The 26,298-nt window shown below is 43.0% G+C and overlaps 1 protein-coding gene across 2 annotated transcripts in view; it reads right to left on the reverse strand.

Moving 5' to 3' along the window:
- Positions 1–265: 265 nt before the first annotated feature.
- The window catches only part of sh3pxd2b (SH3 and PX domains 2B), a 381,839-nt gene continuing 355,806 nt past the window's right edge, over positions 266–26,298 (reverse strand). For both annotated transcript variants that reach the window (XM_085995331.1, XM_085995333.1), the window contains 4 exons: positions 14,689–14,921; positions 13,602–13,651; positions 7,372–7,497; positions 266–5,731 (listed from right to left, as the gene is read on the reverse strand). In XM_085995331.1, coding sequence (XP_085851457.1) covers positions 3,992–5,731; positions 7,372–7,497; positions 13,602–13,651; positions 14,689–14,921 — 2,149 coding nt within the window. In that variant the 3' untranslated portion in view covers positions 266–3,991. The remainder of the gene's footprint in view (positions 5,732–7,371; positions 7,498–13,601; positions 13,652–14,688; positions 14,922–26,298) is intronic.

The following is a 26,298-nucleotide window of genomic DNA, read 5'->3' on the forward strand; positions in this document are numbered from 1 at the left end:
GTAGCATTGCAATATTCAGTTGTAGCGCCACAAGAAGGAGGTGGATCTCTTCCAGTGGCACTCCACCTCCTGCTTGGGGCGCTACAACTGAATTTCAGGCGGAGGGGCGCTAATTTGTTCGGGGCATTAAAATTAGCGCTCCAGCGAAGTTAGCGCCCAAAAGGAGCGACACCCAAAGTCTTTAATTAAACTGAAATGAAACGCGATATGAGCTTCAATACAGAATTCCCGCCAAACTTCCCAAAAATATAGTGTACAAGAAATATTTAAAACAAAAGCTGTCATTGTTTATTAATGTTCTACAAAATAAACCTTTGTAACAAAAAACACAGTTGCAATTTGAGAGAGCGCTTCTCTAAAATTCAAATTGACAGTTTATCATTTGTAATGTTTTCTACAGTAATGGTATCTGAATTACAGACAACTGAACAGAATTATGGCATACATGACATCAAGGCCAGAATTCCATCATACCTAGTCAGTAATTAATAAGCTGCTGTTCTTTCCCACATAAAACTGTTCCTATCAACGGCAAAGATCAGCAAAAGCCATTGCTATTTCACTTAATATTCAAGATTTTACAGCTGTTCAGTGAACTTTTTACAGAGGTAATGCACGTTGAAACATAAACCCTGTACTTTATTCTTATTTATTCTTTGTGTAAATGTGCTTATCAAGGTGAAGAATGTCAGTGTTATGAAATGGAACGTTTCTACTCTGTGTCCTGTGACAACATGAAGTACTCTTAGATCATCCGTGGTCTAGATCAGATGCAGTGCAAAACTCTGTGCCCAAATTCAAACTTCACAACCAACCTCTGCACCAGTGCCAACTTTCATTCCTGTCTCCCCAACAACAACTTGCATTGATAGAGCACCTTTAATGCTGGAAAACATCTCTCGGTGCTTCACATTCTATCATTCCTCATGATCCCAGCAGAATGTTGAATTAGACCCACTTGGTGGCTAATTCTGGACGGTGGACTTGTCCGCACGGTGATTGCCCAGAAACTTCTATTCCTTCCTGCTCCACATTTTCCCCCTTTCTTTGGGTTAACCCATGTCAAGCACTATGCAGTGGTTCACTGTAACCAGCTGCTGGGGGGTGATCCTCATTTCCAGATAGGGAAATCTTGCACTTAGGGTAATTGTAAATGTATATGGCTAAATAACTAGGAGTGTGATCTGGTAGCAAGCACTTACCATTTATTGTACTTGACTCAAGAGTTTCATTCCCCTTTCAGTCTCCAATGTGCAACAAAAATTCAGAGAGAAGCATTATTCAATTTAAATTCTGTTAATGATTGTTCTCAGTAAACTATTTGCACAGTGAGTAGTGATTAATATAGCCGAGGATATGTAATCCAACAAAAGTCTAGGAGATTATGAAATAATAGCCTTGTAGGGCAATAGGGAAAACCTTTTAATTTGGATTTTTTTCCGAATGGGATTATGTGAGCCAACTTCAAATGTATGAGGCTTTCTGGTAAGAGTTGCCATTAACTCCATAGCAAAACCATTCTGAACACATAATTTTACTCATAACCCAGATGTGTATTGTATGTGATAAAATTATGGAAGGTAATCTAATTATTTTACCGAGATAAGCAATATTAACACTGGTCCATCTTTTCTCCAAAACCACAGTTACCAATGCAACTATAAAAATACCTTCAATGATGAAAATAATGACTATTGTGAAAAATTTCAGGTCTTGTAGTGTCCAATTTATTAAGAGTCAAACCGTAGGTGGGATGTGCATACTAGTTAGGCTTTTCTTTTGCTTCAGTATATTCTGGGAATAGCACATGACACGCTGCATTTGCAAGCTGGGATTTTAGCAACCCGATACAATGTTGTTACTCACAAGTGTTTTGGCACTTAATGTAAGTTGCTAGCTATCAAAATGTAATCTTTTATACACACCTCCTTCACGTGTGCAAACTCACAAACATATGGAAATTCCCCTGGTCAAGCTTCCATTCCAGTGGCATTTGGCAGTACACATTGTTGCCGACTGTGTCAATGGCAACTTTGACAAACCAGTGTTGATGTGAAGTGCTTGGATAAAATATACTAGTCGCATTCATGTGTTAAACACTTTAAATTGACATTTATTCTACAATGCTAGGTGACAATGGATTTAGGTGTTTCAGATGCTGTCCACTGTAAGGCAAGAGCAAAGCTAAAGAATAGGAATGGGTGTGGGACCAGTGTAATCTCCAGTGCTGCAGAAACATTGTACAGATATTCTTTTATCATAACCAAATCAAAGTATATACTGTTACTTTTGCATTGAGCTTGCTTAAATATTCTTTCTTGGTGTTGCTCGACATGAGAATGTTCATGTTCCCTGGTTCAAATGTGAGGTATTTTACTTCTGCTACTTTGAAATGCCTTTCAGTTTTATTAAGAGAAGTCATGTTAACAAACAATTTTTAAAAACATGTTTCACATTTCAAGTCTCTTGCTTCAGAGTTTATACTTGATACCAGTCAAGCCCTCTTAAAGCAAATAAACCCAATAAATGTTTGATGAAGTCTACGCTACATTACAACTAATGTGTTTTAGGTATTACCTTGTAAAGACCCCATGTAGTTTACATTCATGAGGAATTAGCCAAAAGCATAATCTGTGCAACAAGAATGAAGAGAGAAGCATTATTGAGTTTAAATTCTGTTAGTCATTGTTCTTGGTATACTCTATTTAACAGTGAGTTTGTTTCAATGTTAAACCTATTAGCAAACCCTGTTTTATTTGAATTTAAACCCCTCAATCATTAAAGAACATCACCAAATAGCTAATTGGATTGAAGTGTCATCCACCCACTTATCTTTCAAACATAAGAACTCCTTGTTCTCAGAGGTATTTGAAGTATACCCAATGGCATAACTGTATGTAGTTAGGTTTCACAATATGTATTGATTACAGAAATCTATATGCTCTGTCTTTTGTAGAGAAGCTCTACAGCTAGCAGACTCTACATGTTACCTGTGAGTGTAACTGAATTTTAAACCTTTACGTGCATTATATCAGTGGCTAAACTACTGCGTCCCTTTTAACATAGCTGTATCTTTTTATGGCCTTCTGAAGCAGTATATTGACTAAGGTGTTTTAAAACTACATAATCTACTTTTGCACAATACTAGAATATAAAATAAAAAGAATACAAAAAGTGATGCAGAGTAATGTTATCATTTAAGAAGGAACAACAGTTTTTTTGGCAGAATTTGTTCGTACCAGATTTGCATTACAAGATGCCTACAATTAGTATAAACCTTTATACTGTTGGAATTCTGCAAATCTCAAGATTATGTTGAAGTATTCAACTGCATATTTAATTGGCAATCAAGCACCACATTCTCAATTTCTTGCCAACCAGAAAAATACAACATTTTAAATAATCTGGGTAAATTTGGCATAAACTGAGCATTGATACTACATTTTTTCAATTTGTTCTTGGTGTGGGTGATGCTGGCTGCATTTACTACTCTTCCCCAGCAACTTTTTGTACAACCGAGTGGCCTGCTAGGCCATCTGAGAAGGCATTACGAGTCAACCACATAATGTGGGTATTTAGGCCAGACTAAGTAAAGGTGGCTAGTTTCCTTACTTCAAAAGATATTAGTGAACCAGTTGGGGTTTTAAGACAATCTGGCAGATTGCCATGGTGGGATTTCGGCTGCTAGTCCAGTACCATAACCGCTACCGTGTTATCCAAACAAAAAGGTATTTGTTTGCTCTTGGATGATAACTGGCAGACCATCATGACTAAATGGATTGATGTTAAATGAAAATGAGAAAAATGTGTAATAATTACTGAAGTCTTGTACTCTGTGGCCATGCACTTCATGTTGTTCCAACTTAGGTTGAAGAAATACAAGGAATGTATTAAGTTGCTTTTAGAAAGCTTAAACCTATAAATTAATGAGCTAATTAAATATTACATATGAAAAGCATCTTGCAGTGTAAAAAAAACTATACGAAGATACTTATTTTCTGACTAGATAATTGGAAGGGGCCCAGCCCTCCCATGTTGGCTCGCTATTTAGGATTTTACAGTACCACCATCCATTGGTATTTTTCTCAAATACTTCAAAAACAGTTCCCTCCTTAAATCCAGCGGTCTCCTCATCTCCTGCAAAATCTGCAAGAGCTACAAAAAGGCATTCTTTTGATTCTTCATCTTTGGGCACATTTAAGTTGATGAATGCAGCATTAATCTTCTCTTTTCCTTGTTCTAATTTTTCTGCCTGTCTTTCTGTTACTTTTGGAGGCTCTTTTTTATGTTCATGGACTTTGGATGAAACAGCTCCTTTTACTGGGAGGAGCTCCTTTGAAGCGCCCCTAGGTTTAATATCATCTTTGCTGTAATCATGAGAAGAACTTGATTTAAATCTCGGTGGAGGTATGGCAGGTTTATTTTGTCCCCAGGTAGGTTTGTTCTCAGCTGGATCTTTCTGATGACCTTTCATATCTGCAGATTCTATGGAGGTTTTCTTTGGCAGTGGGGGTCTTCTAGGTGGCACGATTGGGCGAGGTGGACCTTCTTTGTTTGTTGAAGGTGGGCCTTTCAGTTGAGCGTCATCCACTTTCTTCTCAATTGGCTTCAAACTCTTTGAAGTACCAGCTTTCTCTTCAGTGATCCTAGGCTCATCCCCATCATTCTGTACATTTTCAAGGCCATTTTGTTCTCCCTGAAAAACTTTCACTTCACTTATTTTTGAGCTTATTCCTAAATCTTGCTTCAATTGAGGTTCATTTCCTATGTTTCCATGAGAGCTGCTACATGTATCTATTGAGGATTGATTATTTGAATAGTTTTGATTACCAGTAACATTCTGGGAAGAGGCCTGCTCCCCCATTTTGTCTGGCAGTTTTGCTCTCCTCAATTTACTTCTCAAGTTAGAGATGTCAACTTCAGATTCAGATTGACTTTCTCCTTTTATGATAGGAAGTGGCTTAGGTCTCAGTAAAGGTCTTGGCTTTAGTGGTAGATTTGGGGACAATTCCACTGATTTGTCTTCTATATCGGGCTTTGACTTTGCTTGTCTTCCCACAGGTTTTAGATTAGGCCTTGCAATTTCACTTGCTATTATCTTAGGCCCAGTCTCAAGTCCTTTTGACTGTGTAATTTTACTTGCTTCAGTACTCAGTTTCTTGTCTCCTTTAGGTACCATTTTTGGTGGCAAAATGGGTAAAATACCTCCTGGCACAGGGGGCTTGGGTGGAAGTCCTTTTGAATGTTTATCTGCTGCTTCCACCTCTAACTTGCTGTTGATCTGTTCTTTCTTTAATGGAAGAACTGGCTTCTCTTTGTTAAACCTGGAAGTGTCATTGCTTATTACATTTGAAGGAGAACACGACTTGGATTGAGATTCTACATTTGAGGGGGAATTGAATTTGTTGTCAGAAGACGGGCTCTTACTTGCATCCTTCCCTCTCCGATCCTTCAGTCTGTGTTGAACTACTGACTCATTATCAATATCATTCGATTGTGGTGGCTCTTTGGGCAAAGCTCGAGTTAGAAAGGCGCTATCTCCATTAGTACTGCTTCCTGTAGCTCCATCTGAAAGTTTAAGTTTTGCCAGTTCTTGTGCTAAAGGTGGAAGGAAATTTGCCCTTGAAGCATTACTTGATTTCTTGTACTTGTCAATGAAAGAAGCTGGAGCCCATCCTTCTTCATCCTCTATCTGGATGTACCACCAACCACTTAAATTCTTTTCTATTACCTACAAGCAAACAAAAAATAAATTTATTTTGAGTAACTTATCAGCATAATGTAATAATACAATAAATAAACAAGGAGCACGGATTACCTCCCCTGATGGGGAGTGTCTCGAGAGCAATCTCACTGAATTAAACGAAGGCTATGACTTCAAAAAGACACTGCAACGTCGCCAACCAATGAGAAGATCCTAACTCAGATTATATTGGCGGTAAACACTTCATATTATTTCAAATATATTTAGTACTTTATCATATAAATTCTTGGATCTGTGCATCTGTTTCAGACATTACACCTGGTCAGCGTCAACCACATCCCGAGAAAAATAAAAAACAAACTTTAGTGATGAAGATCTGGGTAGCCATCAAAAATTTATCGACACTGTCCAGGCTTAACCATGGCAAGTGGGATAAGGTGCTGAAGGGTCACCATTGATGGTCCTGAACAATATCCCACCATGAACTGCTGCCTTCAAGAAGGAAAAGGAGATGTAGGGGGAAATGTAAGCTTTAATTCCCCACTGCTTAACCAATAAAGAGTAGTTGATTATTGATTGTTTGAGCCCATTACAATAGGAGAGACCACTCATTATGTTTTGAAAGAAATTGGTTCAGTCCAGTTCAGCTACAAGAATTTGCATGGCATCTTTCCCCCCCATTTCAGAGTATGCAGTCAACGTCAGGCCGTAAGCACAAATTGAAAATGCAGAGAATATAGCATTTTCATTGGATTAATCTCTGTGTTAACTGCAGCAACTTCAAATTGAACTGATTAAACTTGCTGCTGTCTAGGTAGCAAATTGTTATCAAAACTATCATGACTGCAAGTTTGGTGATCAGCCTCAGGGTTCTAGTTTATCAAGAATAATTATTTTGAAGTGGATCCTATAGTTTGAATTTTATCTTTGCGCTAATGTTGTATTATCTGCATCTTTACAACTTTCAAACTTCATCCTGTGTCAACTATTTAACGTGCTATGTAAATATAACTACTGTACTATATAAATGCAAGTCTTTTTAATTTTTTTTTAATGTGCCCTCGTTAAAGTGGGTGACACTCAAACTTTTGTTAATGCTCATTAAGGGTCTGTCTGGGAAATGGAATACTTTCTATTTCAGACACCCAGTATGCACATCAAGCATTCCAGGTCAGGTTAAGCATAGTTAGATACTGAGTAAAACTCCTTTAGCTCTGTACTGCAGTGAGAGTGGACTCCTACTGCAGTAGGGTGGCATTTTTTCCATTTCCCACGCTGTCCTTCAGCTTGTCTAAGGGGGTGACCTTCCTTGGGGCTACTTCCATTCCATCGCCATGACTTCAGTGGAACACCCTGGATTTCTGCCAAAGTTACAGTGGAGCAGATAAGCCCGAGGGAGATGTACCCCAGGTTTCATTGTCAATTGTCAGTTTTAAGCATTAGGCCCATGCATGTTTGGAACTGGATTGAGACTGCCCAGACTGATTTCCTAAAAGGCCTAAGAGACTTTCCTCCATTAGTCTGTGCTGGATTTGAACTTGGGGTCCAGAAGTAAAAGACAAGTGCCACACAGTCCCCCAGCAAAACTCTTTTAGACCATCATATTAGAATGACCTCAAGATGATATTTACATTAATAATATTTATACAGCATTTTAATTTGCTTACCTCAACTTTTTGCCCTGCCTGAAAGCTGATGCCATCGGGAATGGTTGTCTGGAAAGCAGCTATAGTGTAAAACTCTTCTTCTACTTCAGGAGGAGTTGGTGGTTTGGGGAGATGCAATCCACGTGGCTGTTGATAAATTCAGTAAGATCTAAAATCATTTACTTAGTCCACTTAGATGCTTTGTCATTCATGTTTCATATTCTCTATGTTTTATAATTAAATTAATAGTTTCCCACATAAAAGAGAAGCTAGTATATTTGGAAACAGTGAAAAGATTTTAAAGAAAAGTTATTATTGGCAACTATACATATTTTAAACCACTTAAAATCTTTCAAAAAATTTAAAGCCATGAAAAATACAGCAGTAGACTGGCAAATTAGTCATTAACTTCAAGCCAATATTCAGGCTATTTTATTTCTCAAAGAACACCGGTGGGGGCAGTGGGGGGGGGGGGGGGGGGGGAATGCGTAGTGCTTTTTATTTGGGCATAAAACAGGGGCCAAGCACACTAGTTTAACAGTGGGATTAGCCTGTGGCCAATCTACGCAGGCATTGGTCCCACTGTTTAATTCGTGGAGCCCATTTATTAGGAGTCCTGGGCAGATCCGGACTCTCAGACGGTGTGTGCTGAGCAGCATGGATTTTGATAGGGTGAAGAGGGCAAGACTTATCTCGGATTCAGCAGTCACTGACAAAGGATCATCAGTTTAAAATTGTCACTAAGTTAATGAGGAGGGACTGACTCCATCCCCCTCCTCCCACTTACTCAGGCTGAACCAGACCTTGCACAATCACAGCATTCTGTTTGACCTTGAGCTGAGCTATAAACCCCACATTCTATCCATCAGCAAGAATTCCCATTTCTGCCTTTGCCCTATCACTGTTGAAACCCTTATACATACCTCTGTCAAACATTCTTCCTGATGCCCGACCATCATCCACCTTTCATAAACTCTAACTTGTCCAAAAATCAGCTACACTAGGCCAGAATTTACTGTAGCAGGCAAACGTTCGTTAGACTTGCCCTTGCCCAATTAATTTGCATGAGCTTTTGCAAGGCAAGTTGCTGTAAGGAGATCAAAATGGTGCAGCGCCCTCTACAGGGCATATGGGACCTGTGAGAACCGGGCATGCAACTGTATCTCTTTAACCAATCAGATTGAAGAATTGTTAATGAGCAGCGCAGAGTCTGAAACAGGAAATGTCGTTAGAATAGTGAATTCAATGTCAAATCAAGTCCAGAAAGCAAAACAAAGAGAGGAAAAGAAAGATTGGATTAAGAAAAAAAGCGATAAAGAAAAAGTAAAACAAATTACATTAAAAAAAAATCAACAACAATTAAAAGCTGAAGGAATGAGACTCCACACTTGTAAAAGTTAATTTTCAGTGCCAGAAAGATTGTTTGGCAGTATTAAGACTTATCACGTCGTTAAAAATGGTACTTAGATTGAAATGGACAAGCCCTACCTTTCTGTGATGAGTTTAGTCGGTATCTACAGTGAAAGTGTTACACCCTTGTTCAAAAAATGGGAGAAGGATAAACGTGGCAATTATAAGCCAGTCAGTTTAATGTCGGTGGTGGGGAAGCTTTTAGAAACAATAAATCAGGAGAAAATTAACATCCACTTGGACAAGCATGGACTAATAAAGGAGAGCCAGCATGGATTTATTAAGGGCAAATCGTGTTTGACTAACTTGACTAACTAAGCAGAGAGTAGGGGTAAAGACTAGCTTGCGAGGAGGTTTGCTGGTACTGTTGGGGGGGGGGGGGTTTAAACTAACTTGGCAGGGGGATGGGATACGGAGTGGAGCTATAGTAGGGGGTGATGCACAGCCAAATATAGAGGAAAAAACAAGTCAGTCTGGAAGGCAGAGCAAATATGTAATGGCACAAGGGAGTATGGCAAGGCTGGATGGCATTTATTTTAATGCAAGGAGTCTTGCGAGTAAGGCAGATGAATTAAAGATGTTGATGAACACATGGGAGTATGATATTGTTGCTACCACAGAGACACGGTTGAGGGAGGGGCAGAACTGGCAGCTCAATATTCCGGGGTATAGAATCGTTAGGGGAGACAGAAGGGGGTGTCGCCATATTAATCAAGGAGTCAATTACTGCTGTAAGGAGGGATGATACCGTAGCAGGTTCCTCTAATGAGGCCATATGGGTAGAACTTAAAAACAAAAAGGGGGCAAGCACTTTGCTGGGAGTGTACTATAGGCCCCCAAACAGTCAGGGGGAGATAGAGGAACAGATATGTCGGCAAATCTCAGAGAAGTGTAGAAATAATAGGGTAATAATAGTAGGGGATTTCAACTTCCCCAATATTAACTGGGATAGTCAGAGTGTGAAAGGCTTAGAGGGTGCGGAATTCTTAAAGTGCATCCAGGAGAGCTTTTTGAGCCAGCATGTAGAAAGTCCTACAAGAGAGGGGGCGGTACTGGACCTAATTCTAGGGAATGTAACCGGTAGAAATGTCAGTAGGAGAGCATTTTGGTGACAGTGACCATAATTCGGTGAGATTTAAGGTAGTCACGGAAAAGGACAAAGATGGACCGGAAATAAAGGTACTAAATTGGGGGAAGGTCGATTTTAATATGATAAGGCAGGATCTGGCCAAAGTGGACTGGGATCAGCTACTTGTAGGAAAATCCACATCAGAGCAGTGGAAGTCTTTCAGAAAGGAAATAGAGAGAGTACAACGCCAAGATGTTCCCGTAAAAGTCAAGGGTGGGACCAACAAGCCCAGGGAACCCTGGATGTCAAGGGATATACAAGAATGGATTAGGAAAAAAAGGGAGGCTTTTGGCAGATACAAAGGACTAAAAACTGGAAGCACTAGAGGAGTATAGAAAGTGCAGGGGGGTACTTAAAAAAGAAATTAGGAGAGCGAAGAGGGGGCATGAAAAAATACTGGTGGGCAAAATAAAGGAAAATCCCAAGGTGTTTTCTAAGTATATTAAGGGCAAGAGGATAATCAGGGAAAGAGTAGGGCCCATTAGGGACCAAAGTGGCAATCTGTGTGTAGAACCAGAAGATGTGGGTGAGGTTTTAAATGAATATTTTGCATCTGTGTTCACTATGGAGAAGGACGATGTAGGCATAGAAATCAGGCAGGGGGATTGAGATATACTTGAACAAATTAGTATTGAGAGGGAGGAGGTGTTAGCAGGCTTAAAAGTGGATAAATCCCCAGGCTGCTGTGTGAGGCAAGGGAGGAGATTGCTGGGGCTCTGACACAAATTTTCAGAACCTCTCTGCCCACAGGGGAGGTGCCAGAGGACTGGAGAACAGCTAACGTAGTACCATTATTCAAGAAGGGTAGTAGGGATAAACCAGGGAATTAAAGGCCAGTGAACCTAACATCAGTGGTAGGGAAATTATTGGAAAAAATTCTGAGGGACAGAATTAGTCTCCACTTGGAGAGGCAAGGATTAATCAAGAATCGTCAGCATGGCTTTGTCAGGGGGAGATCATGTCTAACCAATTTGATTGAATTTTTCGAGGGGGTGACATGGTGTGTGGATGAGAGTAGTGCAGTTGATGTAGTCTACATGGACTTCAGTAAGGCTTTTGACAAAGTCTCACATGGGAGACTGGTCAAGAAGGTAAGAGCCCATGGGATCCAGGACAATTTGGCACATTGGATCCAAAATTGGCTTACTGGCAGGAGGCAGAGGTTGATGGATGAAGGTTGTTTTGGTGACTGGAAGCCTGTGTCCAGTGGTGTACCGCAGGGATCGGTGCTGGGTCCTTTGCTGTTTGTAGTGTACATTAATGATTTAGATATGAATGTAGGAGGTATAATCAGTAAGTTCGCAGATGACATGAAAATTGGTGGAGTGGTAAATAGTGAGGAGGGAAGCCTCAGGCTACAGGACAATATAGCCGGGTTGGTTAATGGGTAGAACAGTGGCAAATGGAATTTAACCCTGAAAAGTGTGAGGTGATGCATTTTGGGAGGACTTACAAGGCAAGGGAATACACAATGAATGGTAGGACCCTAGGAAGGACAGAGGATCAGAGGGACCTTGGTGTGCATGTACATAGATCCCTGAAGGCAGCAGGACAGGTAGATAAGGTGGTTAAAAAGGCATATGGGATACTTGCCTTCATTAGCCGAGGCATAGAATATAAGAGCAGGGAGGTTATGATGGAGCTGTACAAAACGCTAGTTAGGCCACAGCTGGAACACTGTGTGCAGTTCTGGTCGCCACACTATAGGAAGGATGTGATTGCATTGGAGAGGGTGTAGAGGAGATTCACCAGGATGTTACCTGGGCTGGAGCGCTTCAGCTATGAAGAGAGACTGGACAGGCTGGGGTTGTTTTCCTTAGAGCAGAGAAGGCTGAGGGGGCACCTGATTGAGGTGTACAAAATTATGAGTGGCATAGATAGGGTGGATAGAAAGGAACTTTTCCCCTTAGTAGAGGGGTCAATAACCAGGGGCATTGTTTCAAGGTAAGGGGCAGGAGGTTTAGAGGGGATTTGAGGAAAAACTTTTTCACCCAGAGGGTGGTTGGAATCTGGAACTCCCTGCCTGAAAGGGTGGTAGAGGCAGGAACCCTCACAACATTCAAGAAGCATTTGGATGAGCACTTGAAATGCCATAGCATACAAGGCTATGGACCAAGTGCTGGAAAATGGGATTAGAATAGACAGGGCTTGATGGCCGGCGCAGACACGATGGGCCGAAGGGCCTCTTTCTGTGCTGTATGACTCTATCACTCTAGCTATTCAGAGTGGCAGAGGGTGGGAAGCGATGTTCAACGAGGTTCAGTGCTGGAACCACTGTTGCTCACAATTTATATTAACGATTTAAACTTTGGAATTAAAAACACAGGGGGAGAAATTGGGTGAGTAGCGCCACCTGTTAGCGCCTAAAGAGGCAGTCAGTGGCTGTAGCGCCACTGGCTGCGTCTCCCGCGATATTCAGTAGGGGCGCTAATGGTGGCGTTAGGCTTTTGCGCTGCGCCGCCACCGATGACGTCATCGGTGTGCGCAGCGCCCCATTCGTGCCCCGTTCGCGATATTTGGTAGCGAACGCCGCAGTTGCGCCGCTCGCTACCCGCGCCCGGTTCACGGGGCCTTACTGTGCCGGCAGCGGCGCAAGTTAAGGTGGAGGTGCGGGGCGGCCGCTTTTTCGGCGGCCGCCTGCCAGCACCTCCATCCCCGGCCTCCTAACCCCCCCCCCCCGCGGCATTGCCGGCTGTTTCCCGAGAGCCCGGCACTTCTCCTTGGTGCCGGGCTCATTTGCCGGCACTCGCGAGCGGGGATCGCGCTGTTGCAGGCACCTCCCCCTTAACAGTGGGAGGAAGGCCTGCAGTACCGCAGCGTGCCGTGCCGCAGCGTGTGGCGCTGCGGCACGTTGCGCTGCGATAATCAGTTTCAGCGCCCTAAGAGGGACGTGGAGCGCCTCGAGCCTCGCCCCGTGTCCCTCGAGCAGCACTGAAACTGAATTTCTGGCGATCGGAATTACTCCGATCACTGCGCTAAATCCTGCGCTCAGGCGACTTTTGCGCCACTTTGGCGCCCCAACCCAATTTCTAGGCCACAATTTCTAAATTTGCGGATTCCCTCTCTCTCTCTCTGAAGGCCATGAAAATATTTGTTTAGATAATCACAGCGATACTCTAGGCAAAATTCCTGGAGGCTCCTTTAGTACAGTCATTGATAATCGAAAGATAACCCAAAAGCCTTAGTAGAAGGCTTAGGCTCGAGCGGCAGACAAGGCAGGCGGCAATGGCAGCAGCTCCAGGCTCTGCAACGTGGTTTTGCGCTACTTCCAACTTCCTCATATATCGTACTGCGCATGCGCGATCAGATCGAGTGCGTATGACTAAACAGGCGCGCATGCTAGAGGAAGTCAAAAAATGCAGTGCAATAATCACTTTGTTATAAATAGCGGCAAAAAGTACAAAAGCCAGGAAGTTATGCGAAACTTCTTGTCCTTGTCTTCAAATTTCTCACTGGTCTCGACCCTAACTCTGAAATCTCCTACGCCCCGTGATTCTGTGACCTTGTCTGCAAACCCCTCCACCCCACCATTGATCACAGTACCTGCAACTGTCTTTGACATTTTTTTAAACTTTTCAAACCAATTTTTTTGACTAAGCTTTTGGTCACTCCCCCTAACTTCTCCCTTCTTGGCTGTGCTCATTTATTTGGGTTTTGTGAAGTGATTTGGGACTTTTTCTGTTGCATTAAAGGCTCTACATTTTATACTCACCACAGTAAGATCTCTTCGTGGGGGTGGCCTCTGTCTCATGTTTGGTAACTCTGCATTGTTTAAAAGAAATATAATTAACTTTTGTTGTATAGATAGCCAAGACCCTTTCCAACTTTCACTATAAGTAACAGGTGAACAGGCATTTTCATCTTTCTTCAGACAATTTAAGTTAAATGCTATACGCAACACGTCTCACATTCTGAAAAAGGTTAAACACACAGCAGGAATGAGCCTTTGGTGAAATTTAGATTTGACCCACATAAAATCTGAAAGGTTCAATCTGAAACGTGACAAAAGAAAGCCAGTGCCTGAAGATAGCCAGCAATAGCCTGTGAGAATTGTTGAGGCAATTTATAAAGCCTAAAATGAAAATAGGCAATTTAGATACACAGATCCAGGTCACACAAGAACAGATCCCTAGAGTTCCTGTGTTGATGTGAAGTTGTTTCTATGAGTGGCAGTGCAACTCAAAAGACAGGCCCCATATGACTCCTGAGCACGCTGAAGTCAGCAATTGTAAGACCATTTCCATTAGATAATTTCAAACCAGCAATGGGTGCAGTGTAACTCCACGCCAGTGTGAAGACATATTTTAAATAATATCCAAGGGGCCGATTCATTGAAGTTCCTGGGAAATTAAAAAACTTATGGGATCTATTAAGTTTTACAATAAAAGTGGCATTCCTGCCAGCCCTTGGAACTTGACATCTCAGGTGTATAGCCACAAAAGTATAATTGCATATATTAAACTGACAAATCAAAAGTAATAGACATGCAACAAAAGACACCGTCTTACTGTCGGTCATTCCCTCTCTCCACACCTCCATACCCCTGCTCAGTTCTCTCCTATCCTATCCTCAGGAACAGTCTCAACTTTTACTTCACCTTTTCCATGAGCAACATCAACTAGTATTTTTTCAAAGTCCCAACTACTGCATGTCCCTGGAATCTGTGCCATTAGTAATCTTCCGAAATGGAATCTGTGAAGCGAGAACTCTTGTAGTTCCAGCAAGTGACTGCCATCTGTTTCTTGTCGCACTTACTGAAGTTATTTTAAGTTGTTACATAGTTCCAAGTGCATACTTACTGCCTTTTGCATCAGCACATGCTACCCCTCGGAACTCAAATTTTTCATCTTTCTGGTCAAATAAAGATGCCTTCTCTCTGCTCTCTTTAGTGGATCCTGGCTGTTTGCCAATTCCATCAAGGTCCGTTGCGCTTGAATGGATAGACTGCCCTGAAGTTATCTTCTGACCCAAGAGATCATTGGTAGCCATTTTCAAGTATGAGGCAGGAGCCCAGCCCTCCCGATCCTGATATCTGTTAAAGGAAAATAAAGCGTTTTCTAAATGAACTTTGTTCGGTGACGTTGCTGTACCTGAACTTTCAAAATCAGTTCTGTCAACCTGGTAAAGATGTATTTATTTTAAAATATAGCCCAATAATAAATAAATGAGAGCATGGGATGAATTTAAAATTGCTGCTTTGGGTTGAAAGCCATATTCAAGAATCCTTTCAGCTTCTCAGTAAGAGCAAAGTTGTCCTGTCTTTTTATTCCCATTATAGAGAAAACCTCTTAAACAATATAGAAGCAGTCATGCTATGAGTTTTTTCCGGCACCTTATTGAGTTACGTTCTTACCTTACAGGTGTCCCTATGTCATGCACCACCTGTGACTGAAAGGACAGGTAATTTACCTGTTCTCAGATCTGCAACTGAACCAGCCACTGGGAAGAGTAGGAGAGCATTCCAGCTTCCCAACCTCCAAGAAATGTCCCTGGTTCCATGCAATTGTTTCTCCAAATTTGTGGTTAAAATTGCAACTCATTGCCCCCTACCCAACCCCGCTCCGCTCCCTCCCCACAAATATTGAGGCCAATGTATAGCAATGCAAAAATGGTACCTTATTGGTCACCACTTATCACATCATTATTACAAGGATCTCTATACTGTCACTGGGACTTTGTCTGGCCTTGATATGACCTTTAGCCCTATCCAAAATAGTGAAAATGCCCAAACGGAAACAAAGCAAAATTGTGAGTATTTGACTTTCAATTGTATTTGGTGGCAAATAACAAATTAAATCTAACATTGGATTAAAGAACCAAGTGTAGCAAGAGATAAATCAGCACAAGGTTCTTTTAACCCCTTCTATTTTGGTGCATTGCTGACATTCAACTAATATTGCAGAATCGGTAAAATATTAACAAAAGTACATTGCTAATTAGTGCAATTTTTCAGCAGCTTATTGTTCATGCTTATGCTGCTGAATTCTGAATATTCTTATTAAATTCCATAATTTTTGCCTATTTGTTGCATATTAAATGCAGTGCATCATTGATGGCAGCACTAGTTGCTTTTACACCGGCCTTAGTGGGTTGCTTGCGCTGCTGATTACCGACACAAAAGTCATTTAAAAAAAATTAATTCATGGGATATGGACGTCATTGACAAGGCCAGCATTTATTGCCCATCCCCAGTTGCCCTTGAGAAGGTGGTGGTGAGCCGCCTTCTTGAACCGCTGCAGCTCGTGTGGTGAAAGTACTCCCACAGTGCTGTTAGGGAGGGAGTTCCAGGATTTTGACCCAGCGACGATGAAGGAACGGTGATATATTTTTAAGTCAGGATGGTGTGTGACTTGGAGGGGAACTTGTAGGTGGTGGTATTCCCATGCACCTGCTGCCCCTTGTCCTTCTAGGTGGTAGAGGTTGCGGGTTTGGGGGTGCTGTCGAAGAAGCCTTGGCGAGTTTCTGTAGTGCATCTTGTAGATGGTACACACGGCAACCACGGTACGCCGGTGGTGGAGGGAGTGAATGTGAAGAGAAAAAGATTGGTGAAGTCAAGCGTAGGTCCCTTGCAGTCAGAATCAGGGGAATTTATAATGGGGAACAAAGAAATGGCAGACCAACTAAATACATATTTTGGTTCTGTCTTCACAAAGGAGGACACAAATAACCTCCCAGAAATACCGAGGAACATAGGGTCTGATGAAAGGGTGGAACTGAAAGAAATCAGTATTTGTAGGGAAATGGTGTTAGGAAAATTGATGGGACTGAAGGCCGATAAATCCCCAGGGCCTGATAATCTACATCCCAGGGTACTTAAGGAAGTGGCCCTAGAAATAGTAGATGCATTGCTGGTCATCTTCCAGAACTCGATAGACTCTGGAACAGTACCAATGGATTGGAGGGTAGCTAATGTTACCCCACTATTCAAAAAAGGTGGTAGAGAAAAAGCGGGGAATTATAGACCGGTAAGCCTGACATCGGTAGTGGGGAAAATGCTAGAGTCCATTATAAAAGATATAATAGCAGAGCACTTGGAAAGCAGTGACAGGATCGGACAAAGTCAACATGGATTTACAAAAGGTAAATCATGCTTGACTAATCTACTGGAATTTTTTGAGGATGTAACTGGTAAAATAGATAAGGGAGAACCAGTGGATGTGGTGTATTTGGACTTTCAGAAGGCTTTCGATAAGGTCCCGCATAAGAGATTAGCGTGCAAAATTAAAGCACATGGGATTGGGGGCAAGGTATTGACTTGGATAGAGAACTGGTTGGCGGACAGAAAGCAAAGAGTTGGAATAAACGGGTCGTTTTCCGAGTGGCAGGCAGTGACTAGTGGGGTACCGCAAGGATCGGTCCTAGGACCCCAGCTGTTCACAATATATATTAATGATCTGGACGAGGGAATTGGATGTAATATCTCCAAATTTGCAGACGACACAAAGCTGGGTGGGAGGGTATGCTGCAAGGAGGATGTCATGAAACTCCAGTATGATTTGGACAGGTTAGGTGATTGGGCAGAAACATGGCAAATGCACTATAATGTGGATAAATGTGAGGTTATCCACTTTGGTGGCAAAAACAGGAAGGCACATTATTATTTGAATGGCAATAGATTGGGAGAAGGGGAAGTGCAAAGAGACCTGGGTGTTATTGTGCACCAGTCGCTGAAGGTAAGCATGCAGGTGCAGCAGGCGGTTAAGAAGGCAAATGGTATGTTGGCCTTCGTAGCAAGAGGGTTCGAGTACAGGAACAAGGATGTCTTGCTACAGTTGTACAGGGCCTTGGTGAGACTGCACCTTGAGTATTGTGTGCAGTTTTGGTCGCCTTATCTGAGGAAGGACGTTCTTGCCATGGAAGGAGTGCAGTGAAGATTCACCAGGCTGATACCTGGGATGGCAGGAATGACGTATGAGGAGAGATTGTGTCGATTGGGCTTATACTCACTGGAGTTTAGAAGATTGAGAGGGGATCTCATCGAAACCTATAAAATTCTGTCAGGCCTGGACAGACTAGATGCTGGAAGGATGTTCCCGATGGTCGGGGAGTCCAGAACCAGGGGTCATAGTCTAAGGATAAGGGGTAGGACATTTAGGACTGAAATGAGGAGGAATTTCTTCACCCAGAGAGTGGTGAGCCTGTGGAATTCTCTGCCACAGAGGGCGGTGGAGGCCAGTTCATTAAATATATTCAAGAAAGAGTTGGATATATTTCTTAAGGCTAAAGGGATCAAGGGATATGGGGAGAAGGCAGGGACAGGGTACTGAATTTCAATGATCAGCCATGATCTCATTGAATGGCGGAGCAGGCTCGAAGGGCCGAATGGCCTACTCCTGCTCCAATCCAATCTTATATGTTTAAGGTGATGGATGGGGTACGAGTCAAGCAGGCTGCTTTGTCCTGGATGGTGTCGAGTTTCTTGAGTGTTGTTGAAGCTATATTCATCCAGGCAAGTGGAGAGTATTCCATCACATTCCTGACTTGTGCCTTGTAGATGGTGGAAAGGCTTTGGGGAGTTAGGAGGTGAGTCACTCGCCAAAGAATACCCAGCCTCTGACCTGCTCTTGTAGCCACATTAATTATGTGGCTGGTCCAGTTAAGTTTCTGGTCAATGGTGACCCCCCAGGATGTTGATAGTACTAACAGTAATGCCGTTGAATGTCAAGGGGCAGTGATTAGACTCTCTCTTTTTGGAGATGGTCATTGCCTGGCACTTGTGTGGCATAAATGTTACTTGCCACTTATCAGCCCATGCCTGAATGTTGTCCAGGTATTGCTACATGTGCGCATGGACTGCTTCATTATTTGCAGAGTTGTGAATGGAACTGAACACTGTGCAATCATCAGCGAACATCCCCACTTCTGACCTTATGATTGAGGGATGGTCATTGACAAATCAGCTGAAGATGGTTGTGTTGAGGATACTGTCCTGAGGAATTCCTGCAGCAATGTCCTGGGACTGAGATGATTGGCCTCCAACTATCACAAGGATCTTCCTTTATGCTGGTTATGACTCCAGCCAGTGGAGAGCTTTCCCCCTGATTCCCATTGACTTCAATTTTACTAGGGCTCCTTGATGCCACACTCGGTCAAATGCTGCCTTGATGTCAAAGACAATCATTCTGACCTCACCTCTGGAATTCAGCTCCTTTGTTCATGTTTCAATCAAGGCTGTAATGAGGTCTGGAGCCCAGTGGTCCTGGTGGAACTCAAACTGGGCATCAGTGAGGTGGTTATTGAGTGTCGATGACACCTTCCATCACTTTGCTGATGATTGAGAGTAGACTGATGGGGCGGTAATTGGCCAGATTGGATTTGTCCCACTTTTTGTGGACAGGACATAACTGGGCAATTTTCCACATTGTTGGATAGATGCCAGTGTTGTAGCTGTACTGGAACAGCTTGGCTAGAGACTAGTTCTAGAGCACAAGTCTTCAGCACTACAGCCGAGTTGTTGGTGGGGCCCATAACCTTTGCTGTATCCAGTGTGCTCAGCCATTTCTTGATATCATGTGGAGTGAATCTGATTGGCTGAAGACTGGCTTCTGTGATGGTGGGGACCTCAGAAGTAGGCTGACATGGATCATCCACTCGGCACTTCTGGCTGAAGATGGGTGCAAACACTTCAGCCTTGTCTTTTGCACTCGTGTGCTGGGCTCTGCCATCCGATGGGACAGGACATACACAGGGATGATGATGAAAGAAAGACTGACTTACATTTATGTAGCGCCTTTCACAACCACTGGACGTCCTAAAGCGCTTTACAGCCAATGAAGTACTTTTTGAAGTGTAGTCACTGTTGTAATGTAGGAAATATGGCGGCTAATTTGCACACAGCAAGTTCCCACAAACAGCAACGTAATAATGACCAGATAACCTGTTTTAGTGATGTTGATTGAGGGATAAATATTGGCCAGGACACCGGGGATAACTTCCCTGCTCTTCTTTGAAATAATGCCATGGGATCTTTTACATCCACCTGAGAGAGCAGACAGGCCCTCAGTTTCACGTCTCATCCAACAGACGGCACCTCCGACAGTGCAGCACTCCCTCAGTACTGCACTAAAGTGTCAGCCTAGATTTTTGTGCTCAAGTCTCTGGAGTGGGACTCGAGCCCACAACCTTCGAGGCAAGTGCACTACCAACTAAGCCACAGCTGACACTGATGGCGGAGTCTGGGACGTTGCTGAAAGGTATGATTCTGTGAGTATGATTATGTCAGGCTGTTGCTTGACTAGTCTATGGGACAGCTCTCCCAATTTTGGCACAAGTCCCCAGATGTTAGTCTCACGCATCCAATGGCAACCCTAATGTAAACTTGCCAGATTCACTAGTACCGTCTATGTTGATTTTTTTTTTTTTTTACTGGGTTGTCCAGGCAGGCAGTCTTAAGCGTTTCTGATTAGTTAACTTGGGATTGCCACTGGGTGCGCAAGAACTGTGTGTCAGGAGCCAGCAGTACAAGCATCCCTTTTAGACCAATTTTAAAGCAGCTACTGAGAACTGTCTGTAGTTCCAACCATACATTCTCATCTACAAAGAGACTTTATTCAAAGATGACAGTTTCACATTGTCATGAAAGATTCTATGAGCAACCCTTTCATAGGAATCAGAACTGGGATTTTTTTTTCTAATTCAGATACCAAACGGATGTTAATCCTTCCTCAATTGGTACATCAGAAGGATATTACATAATGTGACTAAGTTTATTTCAACAAATTAATCATATCCTGTAAAATATGAAAGCCACTTCAGTGACTAAAAAGGAAACCATCAGAATCTGGTATGTCTAAGCTCAAATATATTAAATTACTGCTCGTCCCAATTCTAAATCTTTATGTTGCAGTATCTGTTAGATAGCTCAATGTAATTTTAAGTCATTAACAAAATGCATCATGAAACATTGACATATTTCAAGATTTTATTTGTTGTAATGTGACCTCTTTATTTAGCCCCAAATCCATACCACCTTTAGTTGGGAGGTGGGAACAGTGTGGACTCATATCTCTATTGTTGCTAGCAATACTACTCCAGTCAATCCATTAGAATATCTGCCTGAATGGTATAGAAAAGCAATCCTTCCCCCAACCAGTTTTCTCCCTTTCTCCAATGAAATGCAGCCTGAAGGAGAAAACCCCAATGTCAATTTTGTTAGAGACTGGGATTCACAATTCTCAGAAGAGCGTCCAACACTACAACGTTGTAGCCAACGAATATAGACCCAATTGTCAGAGACAGATTTAGTAAGTATTTCTTGTGTTTGTCGAACTCAATAACACATCAATGATTTATTTTCAGAGGAACTGAGTAGCCATAGTGAAGACATCCTTTCATAATTTTCTTCTAATTAGTTTTTGTCCAATTCCTGGTACAACCCGTCAGTACTAGACAAGCAACAGCAAGTCATGTGCTGTAAGATCTTATATTTAAATCTCTTGTGATAACAGAGCACACAGGATGTGCTAGATGTTAACTTTTTAATAATGTGTAAATAGCTGCACAATTACAGGATTTCACCAAAAATATTTGAAAATGCCAAGCCTAGTCATCCTTAATTATCTGGAGATAAAGGTATGTCCAATTGGTTTTTAAATATCTTAGGGGGGAAAATTTGGTTGCTTTGTGCCTCCCGTTGGTGCCCTAAGAGGGCGCTAATGGGGCACAAAGTAACTAGCGCCTGAGCACGGTGTCGCGAACACCTCCTGCGAAATTCAGCGGGAGGTTAGCGGCAGCGGCAACCGGTAGCACCCCGCGGCGCTGTGCCTCTGGCAATGACGTCATCGCCGTGCACAGCTCCCCGCTCGCGCCCCAGCCGCAAACTTCCGTAGCACCCCGACTTACCGCCGGACACTATGTCCGACAGGGTCAGGGGGGCATACGTGTGGCCGGGGTGGCGCAAATTAAAGGGGAGGTGCCGGACAGTTATTTTTGTTGGTGGCCGCCTGCCAGCACCTGCCTCCTCTGCTGTCCCCGGCCTCCTGTGCAGCCCCCCTCGTGGGGTGCCGGCCGTGGTATGTCAGCCCGGCACTCATCTTGCAGCTCTTTTGCTAGCACTCCGATCCCTGGTGGCCCAGCTGGGCCCCGGGTCGTGCTGCGCTAGGCCCCTCCCCTTTAATCAGGGGAGGAAGGCCTGCAATACCGCAGCGCCACTATTCCCTGGTAGCACCCCGGGGGGGGGGGGGGCTTCCAGTAGCACCCCGCCTCCCTCTTGGGGCGCTACCAGCGAATTTCGGGCGCGGGGGCGCTAACTTTTTTGGGGCGCTAAAAATAGCACCCCGGCGAAATTAACGCCCCAAGGGGGGTGCGACTGAATTTTTCCTCCTTAGTTTTCTTTTAAGGCTAAATGCCTTTAAATATGCAAATTCGTCAAATCAAATCTACTGGTCCAGAAATTTCTGGAGTGGCACATCAGGCGGCGAGTGCCCTGAATTGGATTTGTTTTCCTCACCCTTCAGGTCATATTATTTTTGCACCACAAATGCAAATTGATAACGGCGCAGCAACATCAACAGGATATCTGGGACCTCATGAATGTCGGGTCCAATGGTCTATCTCCTTAATCAATTATATTTAAAGATGGAGCAGGAAATAGGGTGAATTAGAGTCAAATTAGATACAGAAAGAGAAGTAAAGGGGGAAAGAAAGTGAGTGAATTGAGAAAGAGAAAAAAGAGACAGAAAGCAAAAGTAAGAAAATATTTTTAAAATTTACAATAGCTCTAGGAACAATTTATTACTTGCGGGAGTGAGACACCACAATTTCATTGTTACCTTTCTGGGCCTCCAAGGTTGAGTGGTATGTCAGGACCATGAATCACATCATTAACAGGGTCCTTACGACATGAATTATCAGCTCTAAATGGCTGCAACGAGATTAATTTGTATTAATGGTGTAAGTCGAGCAATTTCATGGCACACAATGGGCGGGCTCGCGGCAAGATGGTAGTTTTTTTTCAGTATGGGTGAGGCTAATGGCAGAGCAGCACAGATCATCCAGCAATTTGTAGAGAATTGGAACTCGTGGCATATCTCTTCATCACAAATTGCTGGGATTTTTTACGCACTAATTGTTAGCACCGTGAACTCGCCATTATTTTTTCCATCAATTTCTGGGCCATTGATTCTGAAGTGAAGTACTGTATTTTGCAGCAAATTCAAAGAGTGATATTTCTTGTAAGATGAATTTCTATGACCACACACGTTATTTTGGATTCTGTATTTAAGGGGCAAAAATGGCATTAGAGCAATCTGCAATCCTACATTTCTGATTTAAATGCTCATGTACATTAGTATGAAAGACCATTTATCAGAATATACTCCTAGAATTTACTCCAGACAGGACTATAGATGGTGCTGTTGCACATCCATTTCTCTTTTCTCTCTAGTCCAAATCATTTTGGCACCTTAAGTGCAAAATCCATAAAATCACAATTTATGGGTTGGGTCACCATTATTCGATAAATGGTATGAAATCTGACCTGTGTTTCCTTACTACTTACACTTCTGTTGTTACTTCAAATATTTTTTGAACATTTGCAACAACAAAAAAACACTCTGGGGGCAATCGATGTGTGCGGGGGCTGGGAAAATACAGGGGACACACAGGAACAATTCCAGCACAAAGTAAGTGAATCAGAGGGGTCCAGGAGGAAAAGCCTGGCCAGGAGAGTGGGGAAAGCATCAGAGGCCCCAGGTTTCCTTGTAAAGCCTGGAGGAGCAGCATCGAGAACCAGTTTCCCTAGCTGCCAGAGCTCTCGGAGAACAGTTCACACTAGATCATTTCACCTAAACTATCTCTTCCCCCTCCCCAATATACCAACAGTCTCGCTATCTTTATAACCAAAGTCCTCATAACCATTGCCCTCCTGCAGTGATCATTTCACCAAATACTATCAAATCCAGAGAACCATTTTACTGCTAGAACTTACTTCATAATTGGATTAAAATTAGAATTAAAATCACCCATGTGCCAAACCCTAGTGCCTGTACGTGTACTTTTTTAACTATCTGAGTGTATTCTATGACGTGTATCCGTGTTAGCTACAGCTTGGGAGGTCAAAGGCAGCTGAACTTCCACTGAGAACACATCAGACGGCCATGATGGGCGATCTCAAGCAGTTCTGGGCATTGAGGGCCCAGCTACAGACTACAGTATCTTGGACAATGGGTGCCTCTCCCATGGAGTCGATGCCATGCTCCTGGGGCTGCGTCTCAGCACTCCTACTGCTCTGCACAAAAACAGAGTGCACAAGTGATGTGACGCTCTGGAAGCCCCCATCAATGTTAGACCCCAGGGCCAAGATGGTAGCAGTCTGAGCTTCCATGCGAACAGGTGTCTGCAGCACGCTCCCTACCCACTGCGTGCCCATTTTTGGGCACAACTGAATATCTAGGCCCTGATGTCTTGTTTTGCTTGGGGGGAGTGTACATAAAATGACTGTTTTTGTCACCATGACTTAATTTGGAGTTCCCGAAGATGACCACACTCCTACCATAATGTGTGAGAACAGAAGAAAATACAGTAATTGTAGGACCTCAAGCCACTCTGCTCTGTACATCTGTTAATCCTAACTCCAATGACTCATTATCCACATGCTTGTTATTTGCTCAGTGTACTTATAATAAGCTCTATTCTGGAAAAGAAGCCGGAAAAAGGAAGCGGCACCATGAGACTTAACCACTTCAAGTAAGAAAAGGTTGACTAAGATGGCAATTTTTGTAAACCTACGTCATAATTCTCTTTATTTATCTGGAAAGAGCTTAACCATTTAAGTACTAGATTTTCTGTGAGCCTGTTAATACAGTAAGGCCAATTTTGTTCAAGACCCACCAATGGCGAGGGGTCTCACTGGTGGTGGGCAGGTGCTGTAAAATTGCATATCTGATTTGTAACCTGTTGTGTTTTGCAACAGCCAATTTGGAGAGCAAAAATTAAGGTGAGCTACAGGCATGTACAGGCCTGACTGAAATGGAATAATTATTTAAAACTGGTCCCACACCAAATCTCATGACTTTGGCTGAAATTCCATCCACAGCACAGGGGAATTCTGGGACCTGGCCTGCAGGCTTCTTGAAAGGAAATGACAGTTTAAGTTATGGGTAAAAGCGTTTGTTTTATTTTGCATTTTTCTGCTTGCGGTAGTTGGCAGTCTACATTTTTTTTTTGTGGGGGGGGGGGGGGGTGGGGGTGGTTAGGGGCCAATACATCGAGCTACATTGAGTGTACAGCACAGAAACCAGCCATGTGGCCCAACTGGTTTATGCTGGCATTTATGCTCCACACGAGCCTCCTTCAGTCCCACTTCATCTAACCCCATCAACATATTCCTTTCTCCCTCATGCACTTATCTAGCTTCCCCTTAAATGCATCTATGCTATTTGCCTGAACTACACCTTATATGTTCTTTCACTTTCCTGCCATTTAAACCACAGGAAAGTGTGGAAATTGAGTATTCCTTTGTTGGTTCTGAATGTGCTGCTGCGCACCCTGGGATCCAAGTGTCAAAACACACACACACACACACACCTAGGCACGTCAGACGAGATCTGTTTTTGCCACCTGGATTTCACAAAAGAGCCAGTCATAGAGTTTGGCCATCTGCTACAGAAGGACCTGAAGATATCTGGGCACAGATGACTCGGCCCCATAGAAATTAAGGTTATCACATGAACCTGTCATGTTGCTGGATCTTTGAAGCCACCCAGGGGATATCTGCACAGCAGGCTGTCTCAGTGCACACAGGTATCAAGCAAGTGTTAAACACTGTGTTTGCAAGGACCACACCATCATCAATTCCCCTCTGAAAAGGAGGCATTAGCTGGACAAGGTGCGAAGTTTTCACCAAGTGGCAGAGTTCCCTCAAGTGCAAGGCACTGTCGATGGCACCTATGTGGCTTCTCACAATAACCCCATGGCCGACATGAACAGCAAGGGTTTGCACTCAATTAATGTTGAGGTGGTTTCTGACGAAAGAAAGATTGTCTGCACAGCAATAGCCATTATACAGGAAGCAGCCATGATGCCTTCATTCTGTGGCAGTCTACGCTGTCCACAATTTTGAAAAGAGAAGAAACACTTGGGTGGATGGCTCTTAGGTGACAAGAACTAACCTCTGGATCTACTGAGAAACCCCTAGCAGCAGAGACGTGCCGCAAGCTGTAAACTAGAGCATTTGTTTGCTGTTCCTCAGTGGTCCCTCTACCTGCAAGGACTCTGTACCATCTAGCTTTGGCAATAATGTATGGGTGCACGCAAAAGGATAATGCTTGAAGCTGTAGCTCCCACAGGCCATGGGCATTCCAGCTTCTGTTGGTGCCATGCTTCATGGGCCCCCTCATGAAATCTGTGCAAAAATGTAAAGTGTACTTCCCTTCACCTTGCTCCTGATAGCAGCAATCATTTTCAGCCTC

Source organism: Somniosus microcephalus, chromosome 8 (assembly GCF_052327205.1).
Source record: "Somniosus microcephalus isolate GS21.2 chromosome 8, FLI_Smic_1.0, whole genome shotgun sequence".
NCBI classification, from domain to species: domain Eukaryota; kingdom Metazoa; phylum Chordata; class Chondrichthyes; order Squaliformes; family Somniosidae; genus Somniosus; species Somniosus microcephalus.